The following is a 14,929-nucleotide window of genomic DNA, read 5'->3' as shown; positions in this document are numbered from 1 at the left end:
TTCCTTTCTTGATTCCTTTCTTTTTCTTGATCGAGAAGTAGCCGGCGCGTTTTATTCTTTTTCTTCCTCGCTATCAGAGCTTCATAGAAGCTGACAGTAAGACGAATGAATGATTTGAATGAATTAATCATTTATTACGCAATGAATGAGTCATAATACAGTTGTTATATTTGTTTTAAGCACTTGTCATTCAGCCGCAGTTACTCGGTGTAGAAGGCTGAATTGGTATGTAAGCAAGGGGAACTACCTAGATGGGAGTAATACCTAAAAGTATATTCCAACCGTCTGTAGGTAGGTATGTATATTTTGCCTTACTGATTTACTGTATTATTTTAGTGCCATGGTTCCCGGCACCAATAGAAAAATAATAGGACCACTCCATCACGTTCCCATGTGTATCGTAAAAGGCGACTAAGGGATCGGATTATAAACTTGGGATTCTTCTTTTAGGCGATGGGCTAGCAACCTGTCACAATTTGAATCTCAATTCTATCATTAAACCAAACAGCTGAACGTGGCCTATCGGTCTTTTCAAGACTGTTGGCTCAGTCTGCAAAGGATATAGAGGTAATTATATGTATGTATGTATGTTCATCCAAACTGCTAGGTAGGTATAGGGATCAGGTACAAAATCTCACGAGAACCACCATGAGAAGTGTTCTTTCTTTATGAAACATATGATTTGTACCGTAGTTTGACAATAAGAAAGGTTGCACAAAGTACTGTCTTTGTCAAGTCAGCTGATCAAAAAAAAAACACAGGTAACGCGTAGGTGCCGCCATTCAATCAGCTGATTCAATGGTCATGAATAAGTTGTACAATTTTCTTCGCGATTAAGAAATGTACCTTATAACTAATTCGATAAGGTTCATATAAGCTCGAGTATTGAATTAGACATTCTCGTATTGTTATATTTTGAACATCGAATGTGGAACTTGCCAGTTCAACATAAAGATTAAAATATTTTTTCGAGACAGCCATGTCCATTTCGCATGGAGCCTATTAATGCTGAAATGCACGTAAATTAAAAAAAAAACGACAGGTAGAGTTGCGTCAAAGCCTCGCAGCTGTTCGTCAGCTGTTCGACAAAGAAATTTGAAAACGGGCAGAATTCGATCTTCTTATTTTAAACTTAACGAATTATTTTATTTGCTGGCATGCGTTAGTAGAGAATAATAATATGCATAAAGAAAGAAGGTTTCCCATTGGCAAAAATAGACTGTTCTACTTAGCAATAAAGGTCAAAACTAATTGTAACAAAATGTATTTTCTTTATACCAAAAAGGCATAATTTATGGTTTTCAAAGAAAGGACAAATGATGGTAATTTGAATGTCTTTAGACTAGTTTTCTTAAGGTTAAATTTACGTACAGGTATCTGCCATCATGACATTATGTTCTTATCTATACTAATATTATAAAGCTGAAGAGTTTGTTTGTTTGAATGCGCTAATCTCAGGAACTACTAGTTCGAATCTATACTAATATTACAAAGCTGAAGAGTTGGTTTGTTTGAACGCGCTAATCTTAGAAACTGCTAGTTCGAATTGAAAAATTTGTTGAATAGACCATTTATCGAGGAAGGCTTTAACATCACGCAGCAACTATTAGTAGTGAAGAAATAATGGAAAATGTGAAAAAAATCGAGGTAAATTATTTCATTCTTGAGGGCTTAAATGATGCCCAAGATAACTAATCCACGCGGACGAAGTCGCGGGCACAGCTAGTTCCAACTAATAGGTGTTACAAATGCGAAAGTAAGTTTACTATTTGCCTCTTCACGCGTTATCTACTGAACCAATCTACATACTTTTACATATATATAACTAGAGGCCGCCCGCGACTTCGTCCGCGTACAATCAATCCCGCGGGAACTCCGGGATAAAAAGGTAGGTACAGCTACCTACATCATATCATACATTCATCGTAATAGGTTCAGTTCACAAAACAAAAAAGTGACTGACCAATCAATCAATGACGGCCTCTGTGGCGCAGCGGCAGTACGCTTGTCTGTGACAGTGCAGTTTGTTACCGCTTCTTCTGCACTGACGCCTTGGAAGCGGCAGTAAACTTAGTTTTTAAGTAATTTATTTGACGTCAACCAAGTTGTTAAACCATACGACAATTATTAAGCGATATAATAATATCCTATAATAATGAATAAAAAATTTTGAATTTTTTGAATTTTGAATTTTTGACACTGGAGGTCCCGGGTTCGAATCCCGGCCAGGGCATGATGAGGAACGAACTTTCTCTGATTGGTCTGGGTCTTGGATGTTTATCTATATAAGTATTTATTATTATTATAAAATATAGCATCGTTGGGTTAGTATCTCGTAACACAAGTTTCGAACTTACTTCGAGGCTAACTCAATCTGTGTAATCTGTCCCGTATATATTTATTTATTTCATTTACCAGCCAACCACACACTAAACCAAAGTAAATATGGCATACAGATAATTAATATGACGAAGGCTGCCAAGAAGGGAATTTCCGTAATACCCACGGGAACCAAAAATTAGCGGAAATTTTCATTATTGTGCCATGTGGATCTCGGCACTTAAACAAAAAAGGATAGGACCACTCCATCTCTTTCTCATGGATGTCGTAAAAGGCGACTAAGGGATAGGCTTATAAACTTGGGATTCTTCTTTTAAGTAATAGGCTAGCAACCTGTCACTATTTGAATCTCAGTTCTATCATCAGCCAAGCAGCTGAACATGGCCTGTCAGTCATTTTAGGACTGTTGACTCTGTCTAACCCGTAAGGGATATAGACGTGACTATATGTACATGTGTGTTTCGTTTAACACTGTTGGAGCCCCGAACATACTCTATTATTTAACAAAATCATTTTAATAATAAAAAATAATTATATAACATGCATTGTTCATTATAATTATGCACATTCGTAAGAAGTTGCTAGATTGACAACTAAGTTGAATTGTTCATTATAATTAATGCACATTCATAAGAAATTATGTATTACCATGCAGATTTTTTTCTGGTAATACATATAATTAACATAAAATTTTTAGCAAGTTTTGACACTGATGTATTTAAAAATTTGTTTTTACATTTATCACAGCACAGTGGTTGAGTTATCGGACTTGTAAGTTAAGAGTAATGGGGTACAAATGCTGGATAAATTTTATACTTTAAATAAACTGGCTGTGTCCTGTGACTTTGTTCCTGGATAATCTCAATAAAAAAGCTGGTCCTCCGTATTTCTCTCTTAGAGATGCAGCGATAGAATATTATGTAAACCAGATGTTAAGTTTGAGAAAGACAAATAGCAGTTTTATCTGCTAAAATAGCCTTCCAATCAAGCCAAAAGTTTTGGCGTGATGCACACAGAAATGAATAGACAGGCAATTTTTTTTTTAAATGGCAATTTTGACTCCTATTGTTTTTAATTATGTCCCATGTTAATCCATTGGTACAATTATTACATATCTTCAAAGAACAGACATTGGTCTGTTAGTTTTTCTACAAAATGAAGAAACACTTAATTTTATGAAACTTTTAGTGGTTGCCAACATTATGTTATGACTGTTTTGTGTCTGGAATGAAAAAAATGGATATAAGCACCTATGTTTTACAAGAACGTGTGAATTTAACACATTCAAACTACACAAATTGCAGGATGGAAGCTTTGTTTAAATACAGAAAATCCTTAAGGAAATATTAAATATACTTTGAATGTAAATAATATATAATCAGTCTAACAATCACTAGGTATTGTTTATAGCCAGCCTGGCTTCAGGCTTGGAATTCAAGTTTTGAAAAAAGTTGTGTTAAAAAAAAGAACAAGTGTTCTTACCTGCCAGTGTTACTATTAATTTCATCATCTTCTTTTTGTAAAAGTCAAAACACTTCACTGAATCGAAGACTTTTTTTAGTTGCCAATTAAGATAATATTAATTGGTCAAAATGTGAAATAGAAGCCGACTTAATCCTCTTACATTCTATTTACAATATCAATAACTACTTACCGGGTATTGCGCTGCCCGTCTGCCCCATAGTCTCCGTTCACGTAGTAACGCGCGTGTCTAATTATCAATTAGGTATTTGTTGTATAAACACATTTGATTGACCCAAACACTAGTCGCAGTCACGGAACACGCGGAAAACGAACTATGATCTTTACAAACTCATGTTTACAGCAATTAGTACACTAAATTATGTTATTGAAACCGCTAGTTCAACTATAGTCTTCTTATTAGAATCTGATTGGCTTTTGCACTATTTAGGTTTAATATAAATTATGATAGTTAGACAGGAACAATTTCCTCATTTATGTAATTATATTGTATCGCAAATAATGACATAATTGTAATTATTATATTAATTTTTAAAGGTGAGGGTTCGACAGCACGTATTACTTTGACAGTTGATTTGATTAGGGCCATGACATGACATCAATGACATTTCATAAAACCGTTCAAAAATTAATTGGGCCCAGCATGGGCCCAGCCTCTGCGTAATGAATAAAAAAAAATGTTGTATTGTAAATACATGTATCAAATTTTCACTGGATGTCGTTTTTAAGGATATTAACGAATATTTTTACAACTCGAGAGACGTACAGCTCCACTTAAAGAGGTTTAAGATTCCTTAGCTCAGATGTTCTAAGTCTCAGATAAAATGAGACGGCACGCGCTTATCCTAGACCATGAGTAAAGATGCGATAACCCAGGGTTCCGTAACGCGAAAACATTTATAATTTCAACATGTTCTGCACTCTACCCGTCCTTCTAGTATTTTTTACTAGGTACTCATTATCTTAGTATACACTAACTTATAAATCATCGCAAAAAGAAATTGCCACACTCAGCCAACAGCAGCAAAGAATCTCAATCGTACAAACAACGATTTCACGGATTGGAGCATAAATACAACCTCCGACTCAACATCGTCGGAGCCGCGGTTCCCAAGGCATCACACCTAGCCTAGCGGGAATCTAGAAGGACAGGTAGACTGAGGCACGTATGTGGAATGGAATGGAATTCAAGGGGTATCTCCCACAAGATTTGTGATTTGATCAAGTGGAGAGGAAATAATATGTCTAAATTGAATAAAATCAAGTGCCGCACGCAAAAAGGCGGGGCACGGTCGAGCAAGCGTAGATGCGCGTAGCTGGGCGGTGCAGTGCGGTGCTCGCACTCCAAATTCGATATCGTGAGAGCGTTCGACTGAGTTTGAGCTCCCATAGCACACATCTCCGCTACCTACAGCTCACATATCTCCGATGTGGTGGAAACCGGGCTTTATGATTCGACTTGTGAATCTGAAAGCTTGGAAGATCAATGGGTGGTAGTGATGTTGAGAATGGAGCGAAAATACTACGGACCCTTTAAACCATTAGCCTGACTCGCACTTGGCCGGCAATTTTTTGTCTCTTGCTTGGTTCGGCAGCCGGTCAATGATCATGTTAATTATAGAAATACAAAACACACTAACCCATTGTATGTAGATAAGTTGATAACTATGAACAATACATAACCAAAGAATAAATGCTATTTTCATTACAAGTACCTCTTTAATATTTATTTTTATAACCGATAATATTTTTCATAGGTCTGTTTTTCTCATGTTTTTTGTATAAAATCAGTTTTTTTTTATAAAAAAAAATCATGTGTCAACGTCACGTTGACCTTTGACGCAGTCACGAGGACAGTTGTCGGGTTGTCGATCACTAACGTAGATGCCAGACTAAGCGTTTTCCACAAAATCTAGGGAGATGTAGTTTATTTATGAGGATAAAGTACAAATAGAAAATTGGTGTGATTTAATAACTTTTTGATTACAATTATATTGAAACTTCCAGTTTTATTTTGCTCTTTCAAAGAGATAGATGCTGCTTTTATAAATAACCCACTGGGTTAAAAATATTGGTCTTCCAAGTAGCATACATACATACATACATACATAAAATCACGCCTCTTTCCCGGAGGGGTAGGCAGAGACTACCTCTTTCCACTTGCCACGATCTCTGCATACTTCTTTCGCTTCGTCCACATTCATAACTCTCTTCATACAAGCTCGGCGGTTTCGGGTACTTTTGACCTGACCCTTTACCAGGACGTCCTTAATTTGATCAAGATACGTTCGTCTAGGTCTTCCCACTCCGACCTTTCCCTCCACACTCTCCTTGTATATCTGCTTAGTCAACCTGCTTTCATTCATCCTCTCCACATGACCGAGCAAGTTCCAAGTAGCAATGTTATTTATTAAGTATAAGTTGTTCGTCGTAAAAATAATAACCCTATAATTTTTTCCAAATCTATTGAGATATCGTTTATACTTTTTAAGTTTCATCAAAATCAGACCAATGGCTAGACTTATAAATTCTGTTGAGTTTTTATAAAGCTGCGCTTTTTCGCTAGTATTATGAGCAAGCAGGAGGGGAGACTTTTTGAATAAAGCATGGCAACATCGGCAAATTTGAAATCGTTTGAAAATAAATGGCGGTTTGTTTTGTTGTTGTTTTAATTGTATGTAAATGTAAATCTTTAATAAAATAACAATGTCTTATATAAATAATGAAAAGAAAAGATTGTTACTAGCCCGGAAGGACAAATTGTTACAAGAGCTTCAGTATTATGAGAAAAGGATAGCCGATTTTCACATCGAAAGGCGAACTAACACTACGATAGAAGATGATAGGTAAAATTTAATTTTCTGAGTTACGTGCACTAGTTTCAATGATAACTCGTGCTGTGCCGTTGTAGGAAAATATTATGAAGGCATCTGCAAATTTAGGCATGCTAACTCGTGCTCAAAAGTTATGGGAAAATATTATGAAGGCACCTGCAAATTCATCCAATTGGATGTGTAATCATGATCCAAGCTTGTTAGGTGTCTCTGTTATTAGAGTGACGAAGGCCAAACTGCAGTCTTTCGTCGTAAAAAAAGCACTCGGCATTTAAGTTGACCCTAGAACTTGATACCCCCGAGATGTGCAATAGCAATTTTTTATGTAAAAAATCTGTGCTGCATTCATAGAGTATAATTTTGGTTCCATATATTAACTGGGCACACACCTGACTTCCCATCATGTACTCTGGGCTTATTAACAGAGTGGAATTGACAAGAACAATATAAGAAGATTATTTATAACTTTAAAAAATTTCAGTTCCGACTCAGACACAGACCTTCACATCACGAATAATGGCCCGTCTACAACCCAGCTGAAGATACAGCAGTCCCATCTCAAGACATCGCTCCAAGCCACTCAGGAACTCACCAGCCTGCAAATACTCCAGTCGGAAGTCACCGTTTTGGTCACGGATCCAGTCATTGTTGAGTAAGTTACTTAATTACTACGCAAACCAGGACTAATATCAGGGGAGTAATTTAATTTCCACAAATTCTAATGTCTTATCAATAGTCTAGAACAGCTATACTCAACCTGCGGCCCACGGGCCGCATGCCTTTTTAATTGGCCGATTTTGAAGTTCCCATGTTTCGTTCTATTTTAAGAAGATTTAAAAGCTTTCAGCAAGAACTGGAAAGTCAGCAAAACGTCGTGCTAAAATCTACAAAGTAAATACACCGTTACCTCTGATTCACTTATTATTTAACACCTAATAATTTCTCGCTTGTGGCCCAGGATCCCATGACGGAAACGGGTTTTTGGCCCAAGTATTAAAAAGGTTGAGTATGGCTGGTCTAGTTTGTTAAAATTTTTAAGCTAATGAACTTTACATTCTTCTTCTGGCAATCGGCTAGCAGCCTGTCACTGTTTGAATCTCAATTCCATCATTAATCGGTACAGCTGTACATGGCCTTTCAGTCTTTTCGAGATGGCTCTGTCTACTCTGTAAGAGATAGACTTGATTTTATATGTAAAATTTTGATAGCTACAGAACTAATATTATTTCTTTACGTTACAGCGAACCCCAAGTTAGTGAACCGGGTGTGTGGAGGGAGGTTATAGCAGACTGCCGCATAGACCTGGTGCCATTTGTGATAAATTTTCACATACATAACCCTGTAAGTAAAGTTATCTTTTGTATTGTGTAAATTTATTGAGTTCCTTATCCTATCCTTTACTATTAAACAAGAATTTTAACTTATAATAAGCTTTCGCTATTACACTGCGCACCTCATTCTGTGAAGTATTATATATACTTTAAACACACTAGCAGCTCATTAAGCTGATGCGTGTGAATTTTGATGCTTTGAGATTTTTTAAAGTTTGTCTAGCCTAAAATTTATAAAATTACTAGCTGTCCCGTGTTTTGCCATATAAATATTTTTTATATGGCGAAACATGGTTTTTTTTAAGGGGTATGAAAAATAGATGTTGGCCGATTCTCAGACCTACTCAATATGCTCACAAAATTTCATGGGAATCGGTCAAGCCGTTCCGGAGAAGTACAGGAACGAACATCGTGATACGAGAATTTTATATACATATACGTAAGATAAACTGTTTTTATTCCAGAATGCCAAATTCGGCGCTCCATCCTTCAGGAATGTCAAGGTTTCTCTCGTGAAGAAACCCCACGAAGTTGAGCTGGTGAAGTCTGCTCTTGCTCATGTCACCACACCGAGCGACGCTGTGGAGGTATTACAATACATATATACATACATACATAATGTTCACGTCTATATCCTTAGCGGGGTAGACTGAGGCAACAGTCTTGACAAGACTGATAGGTCATGTTCAGCTGTTTGGCTTAATGATAGAATTGAGATACAAATAGTGCCTTAGTCGCCTTTTACGACACCCATGGGAACGAGATGGAGTGGTCCTATTCTTTTTTTTTCTTGATTTATTTTCAAATTGTATACAAGGTGTCGCATTATGACGTCAATGAAACATAAATGTAAAATTTTATATCTACTACCTCTAACAAAGCGCATGTGTAGAAGAAGCGGTGGAACAAACTACATTGAAGCATTTTCACGTGCTGTTCAGCTGGTAAGGCTTTTTTATGTAATTGAGATTCAAATAGCGACAGGTTGCTTGCCCATCGCCTAAAAGAAGAATCCCAAGTTTGTAAGCCTATCCCTCAGTCGCCTTTTACGACATCTATGGGAAAGACATGTAGCGGTCCTATTCTTTTTTTATATTGGTGACGGGAACCACACGACGTGATTTTATATATGTAATACATGAAATCCTACTAATATTATGAATGCGAAAGTTTGTGAGTATGTCAGGATGTCAGTATTGATGTTTGTTACTCTTTCACGCAAAATCTACTGAACCGATTATGATGAAATTTGGTATGCAGGTAGCTGAAGACCAGCTAGTTGAATTATAAAGTACTTCATATATTATCTTCTTACAGGTTTTAAGGAGCTATTCAGTGGCCCATCGTTCCAGACGCACCACATTAGTCCGTCTCGCTGAGAAATACAATAACTTATTGTTTATGGAGCCGCTGGTAAGTGTCTTAGACTATTTTTTATTATACATGCATACATACATACATAACATCACGCCTCTTTCCCGGAGGGATAGGCAGACATTGCCACGATCTCTGCACACTTCCTTCGCTTCATCCACATTCATAACTCTCTTCATGCAAGCTCGGCAGCTTCGGGTACTTTTGACCTGACCCTTTACCAGGACGTCCTTAATTTGATCAAGATACGTTTGTCTAGGTATTCCCACTCCGACCTTTCCCTCCACACTCCTTGTATATCTGCTTAGTCAACCTGCTTTCATTCATCCTCTCCACATGACCGAACCATCTTAACATACCCTTCTCTATTCCTGTAACTACATCTTCTTTCACATCACAACATTCCCTTATCACGCTGTTCCTTATCCGGTCACTCAATTTCACACCCATCATACTCCAGCTAGTAAATATATGAATTCTCTTCTCCATAATTTTCAGGTGCCGTGCGGTTTCCGGCACCAATACAAAAAAGAATAGGACCACTCCATCTCTTTCCCATGGATGTCGTAAAAGCCGACTAAGGGGTAGGCTTATAAACTTGGGATTCTCCTTTTGGCGATGGGCTAGCAACCTGTCACTATTTGAATCTCAATCCTATCTTAAAGCCAAATAGCTGAACGTGGCCTATCAGTCTTTACAAGACTGTAGGCTCTGTCTACCCCGCAAGGCATATAGACGTGATTGTATGTATGTATGTATAATTTTCAGTCCGAAGGCGGGTACGTGTTGAAATGCGCCGGACTTCTAGAAGTGCGCTGGACGTTGCAGAATAAATGGTCGCCATTAACGCAGTTCCAACACCGTATGAGATTCGATCTTGAGTATATGGGTGAGTTGGACAATATAGGGTGTGTGTGTTTATCTATATGAGGAGTATTTATTATATAATAATATAGTATCGTTGAGTTAGTATCTCTTAATACAAGTTTTGAATTTACTTCCGATGTTAACTCAATCCGTGTGATTTGTCCCGTATATGTATTATATAGATTTACAAATTCAAATTCAAAATTTTTATTTATTATTATAGGATACTTCATATCGCTTAATAATTGTCAAAACGAATGGTTTAACAACATTGGTTGACGTCAAGTAAATTATTTAAAACTAAGTTTACTGCCGCTTCCAAGGCGTCAGTGCAAAAGAAGCGGTAACAAACTGCACTGCAGCATTTTCTTCAACAACGTCAACCTCACAATTATCCAAACTTAGAATGTGGACGAGAGAATACATTGTTCAGATTAATATATTTATATGAGATTTTAATATTAAATTTTTTTTATATATATATTTTATGGATTGCCAATTTTACAGACTTTACGAACAAACAAACAATGAGAGTGATAATTTTTTTCACCCAATTCGCTTTCTATGACCTATATATTGATATTTTTCTTTCAGACGAATCCTACATAAAAATTATAACGCAATACCACCGCCAACTGTCCGACCCGTCGATAGTAACGGACGAGCGTACGGCGCTCCTCTCGAAAATAATAAACACGTGTCTCGAAGCGAAGGGTCCCACGCAGGAACTATACGAGAGCATGGAATCTGATCCGGATACAGCTCAAAGTCTTAGAAAGAGACGCACGACACTCGATCAGGAAGCGGCTGAGGGTAAGAAGAGAGACGACGATATCATGGCGCCCCCTAAATCTCTGCCAAAGAAGATGAGGGTGAGGGCCGATAATGGTAGGCATAGGGGTAATGACAGCGCTGATAGGCAGAGTAATGTTGGTGACAGTGTAAACACTGAGGTTTTGGGTGATAATGCGTTTGGTAAAATCATTGGTAATGCAAAGAATAAAAATAGAAAGGATAATGTTTCTGAATTGCATAAAGATAATGAAGCATCTGATGGTAGAAAAGATAGTGTTGCCAAATCTACTAAAGATACGAAAGTTGATAAAACTACTAAAGATACCGCTTCAATGAAAGATATTATGCCTAATTCGAGTAAAGTCAGTGTTGCTAGTGTGAAAAATAAAGTTTCAACTAAGGCAAGTGATAAAGGTGTTGCCAAATCTACTAAAGATAATAATAAAGTTGATGAAGCTACTAAAAACATTGTTTCGACGAAAGAGTATAGTACTTATTTAAGCAGCAAAGTCAGTGTTGGCAATGTAAAGAGTACAGTTGCAATTAATCCAAGCGGTAAAGACAGTGTTGCAAGTGTGAAAAATAAAGATGCTGTTATCAAAACTAAAGGGACGGGTTCAAAAACTGAAATAAACGGCGAAGGAAATAAATTGAAGGAGAATGATGCTAGAAAAGCCAATAAAGCTGATAATGGTGTCATTTCTAAAACCAATGTTGATAAAGAAACAAAAGACGCAAAAAATCCTGTGAAAGGAACTCATAAGATAGTTTCTAATGAGAAAAATAATGAAAATGAAAAAAATTCAGCTAAAGATGAAAAAAAGAAAAATTCTATAAAAAATACCGATAAACCTATTGTTGATAATGGAGTTGGAGATAAAACGAAAGTTGACACGAATTCTCGTAAAAATACAGACATTAATAACAAAAATGGCAACTTGCAAACGAGGGTTGCTAAAAAAAATAAAAACACGGAAGACATAGCTAATATACCAGTTAAGAAACCCAAAACTGATAATGGTACAACGAATTCTTACAACGCTAAAGTTAAAGAAGTTGAAAAATCAAAAAATATCAATAACATTGATAAAACGCATAAACATACGACAAAATCTAATAATTTGAAGGCAAAATCCGGTGATGTTTCAAACAAAAATTCAACTTTCACTAAAGACAATGATACAATAACGAAAGCTGTTGAAAAGAATGAAATCGCACCAACAAAACCTCATTTGCCTGATCGCAATAAATTTAATACCAAATCTAAAATAATTAATGGGAAAATCTCAAAAAATTCCACAAATAATGCCCAATATCAAGCGAAAAATAATATAAATATGAAAAAGGGTATAGATAATAAACCCAAAATTGGTACTGGCAATACCAAATTGATTAAAACGCTGAGTGCTGGCAACACAGCGAAGGAGCCTATTACGAAAATACCGCAGAAATTGACGAAACCTATAAATAATTTGAAGAAAAACCCGCTAAGAATTAGTCCAAGTAAGTCTTACAACATTTATTTATTTATATAAAACTTCAGATAGTAAACTACGTCAAAAAGTATTTATTTATTTATATAAAACTTTATTGCACAAACAAAATGTACAAAGGGTGGACTTAATGTTTGGCATTCTCTATCAGTCCACCATTTTTCATCAAAATCGTTTCAGTGGTTTAGGCTTGAAAGCGTTACAGACAGACAGTGTTACTTGCGCATCTGTAATATTAGTACATTAGTGCCGTGTGGTTCCCGTCACTAATAGGGAAAATAATAGGACCGCTCCACCTCATACCCATGGATGCCGTAAAAGAGACTAAGGGATAGGGCTTATAAAGTTGGGATTCCTCATTTAGGCGATGAGCTAGCAACCGGTCACTATTTGGTCCTATTATATTTTGTATTGGTGCCGGGAACCACACGGCAATAGATTAAGACGTGATTATATAGATGTATGTATTTTATTTTCAGGAAAGTTATCAACGAATCTGAAGAACTCTATAGGTATCTCTAAAACAATTCAGAAACCAATCACCAGTATACCGAGTAAGTTTTAATTTATATTTAACTAGCGACCCGCCCCGTCTTCGCGCATGCAATGCTGATAATTGTAAAAAGTAAATGACAAAAAAAAATATTGTGGTATATCCATGAGAGATAGACATTTACCATCGCGTATTTTTCTGTAGACCATTTCAATGTGTACAAATGATAATTAACGACATCACATTAGAAATCTCAAAAATAACAGTATTTCTCCACTATTTAATGGATGTCATTATACATATAAACCTTCCTCTTGTATCACTCTATCTATTGAAAAAAACCGCATCGAAATCCGGTGCGTAGTTTCAAAAATTTAAGCATACAAAGGGACATAGGTACAGAGAAAGCTAAATCTAAAAAAATAAATAAAATCTAATAAAGGAAATACATAAGAATATGGACGTAATTATAGGTTATGTTATGTAACATTGAGATTTTGTAATATAGAGGACTTAATGATTTATATAAGGTGATTATTGTACACTAGCTGCCGCCTTCGACTTTGTGCGCGTTAAGTCTATAAATTTTCATAGGGATATTCCAATGTCCATGCGACATTACTCCAGAAAATATAAATTAGTTATTGCATGAAAGAGTAAGACACTTGATTACTGACTGAGACGCGTGATGACTGTCTGAAGCACGTGATGACTGACCGAATCACGTGATGATTGACTGAAACACGTGATGATTGCCTGAGGCACGTGATGAATGACCGTGACATGTGATGACTGACTGAGACATGCAGCGACTGACCGAATCACGTGATGACTGACTGAAACACGTGATGACTGCCTGAGGCACGTGATGAATGACCGTGACATGTGATGACTGACTGAGACATGCAGCGACTGACCGAATCACGTGATGACTGACTGAAACACGTGATGACTGCCTGAGGCACGTGATGAATGACCGTGACATGTGATGACTGACTGAGACATGCAGCGACTGACTGAAATACGTGATGACTTACTTATACACGCGGCGAATGACTTAGACACGTGTTTACTGACCGAAACACGTGATGACTGACCGAAGCACGTGATGACTGACCGAAACACGTGCTGACTGACCGAAACACGTGATGAATGACCGAGACACGTGTCATCTGACCGTGTCATCTGAGGGGTTACTTGATTCAAACGTGTCAATGCAATAAACGCGAATTTGTATGTGATTTGATCAGCGTCACCTAGCGGTAACGCGATGGCACTAAATACAATTCTATACAAATTCGCGTTTATTTGTTTGAACGATAAATGACTGAGACACGTCGAAGTATAAGATTTTCAAACTAAAATTAATGTTTATTTCTTTTTTTTTTCAGGATTGTTAAAGAAACCAGTGGTAAAAACATAGTGTCATTTTAATGTAATTTTTGTTTTATTAAATCAGTGATAATGTATGAAATTTAAATAAAAATTTGATATGAAATGGTTGTTTTTGTTGTTTTAGTTATAAATTCTTTTTTATCTAGTTGTTGGTCGCGGTTTCTTAATGACTTCACTGGAAAGGAGCCTGATGCCTTTGACCATGGATCCTGGATTGGGTGAGTCTGATTTTTACACGAAGCGACTCCCGTCTGACCTCCGCAACCTTTGCAGGGGAAAATAACCCGTATTGGATCCATAGTTCAAAAGTACCCGAAACCGCCGAGCTTGCATGAAGAGAGTTATGAATGTGAATGAAGCAAAGGAAGTATGCAGGGATCGTGGCAAGTGGAAAGAGGTAGTCTCTGCCTACCCCTCTGGGAAAGAGGGGTGATTTTATGTATGTATGTATGGATCCATAGTTACACATCCAGTTGCCTGAATGTGCAAGTGTTTCCCCTCACCGTAAGAGTATCGGTTAGTATT

At 36.8% G+C, this 14,929-nt stretch overlaps 2 protein-coding genes across 3 annotated transcripts in view; one reads left to right on the top strand and one right to left on the bottom strand.

Moving 5' to 3' along the window:
- Nucleotides 1-4,382, bottom strand: part of LOC106138958 (protein neuralized) — a 43,167-nt gene extending 38,785 nt beyond the window's left edge. Inside the window, exon 1 of the mRNA XM_013340266.2 lies at nucleotides 3,995-4,382. Within this exon, the coding sequence (XP_013195720.2) occupies nucleotides 3,995-4,022 (28 nt within the window). The 5' untranslated portion in view covers nucleotides 4,023-4,382. The remainder of the gene's footprint in view (nucleotides 1-3,994) is intronic.
- A 1,508-nt stretch (nucleotides 4,383-5,890) lies between these two features.
- On the top strand, nucleotides 5,891-14,470 carry LOC106138940 (putative uncharacterized protein DDB_G0282133). Of its 2 annotated transcripts, XM_060953215.1 has the most exons (10): nucleotides 5,891-6,472; nucleotides 6,553-6,668; nucleotides 7,138-7,308; nucleotides 7,898-7,997; nucleotides 8,452-8,574; nucleotides 9,305-9,400; nucleotides 10,130-10,250; nucleotides 10,823-12,526; nucleotides 12,996-13,070; nucleotides 14,401-14,470. In XM_060953215.1, exons 1-10 carry the CDS (start codon nucleotides 6,467-6,469, stop codon nucleotides 14,430-14,432), a joined length of 2,544 nt encoding a protein of 847 aa, XP_060809198.1. In that variant the 5' UTR covers nucleotides 5,891-6,466; the 3' UTR covers nucleotides 14,433-14,470. The 2 variants fall into 2 exon arrangements, with proteins under 2 accessions (XP_060809198.1, XP_060809197.1); XM_060953214.1 differs by lacking the exon at nucleotides 5,891-6,472 and having other exon boundaries at nucleotides 6,499-6,668.
- Nucleotides 14,471-14,929: the final 459 nt, after the last annotated feature.

Source organism: Amyelois transitella, chromosome 31, assembly GCF_032362555.1.
Source record: "Amyelois transitella isolate CPQ chromosome 31, ilAmyTran1.1, whole genome shotgun sequence".
Classification (NCBI taxonomy): Eukaryota; Metazoa; Arthropoda; class Insecta; order Lepidoptera; family Pyralidae; genus Amyelois; species Amyelois transitella.
Note: the sequence above shows the minus strand (reverse complement) of the source record. Positions and strands in the feature narration are given on the sequence as shown.

Bases quoted from the DNA above. Each gene is read 5' to 3' on its own strand.
- LOC106138940 (XM_060953214.1), top strand. From the start codon at position 6,529: ATGTCTTATATAAATAATGAAAAGAAAAGATTGTTACTAGCCCGGAAG. The intron at 6,669-7,137 runs GTAAAATTTAAT...AAAAAATTTCAG, and splicing joins ACTACGATAGAAGATGATAG to TTCCGACTCAGACACAGACC. The intron at 8,575-9,304 runs GTATTACAATAC...ATCTTCTTACAG, and splicing joins CACCGAGCGACGCTGTGGAG to GTTTTAAGGAGCTATTCAGT.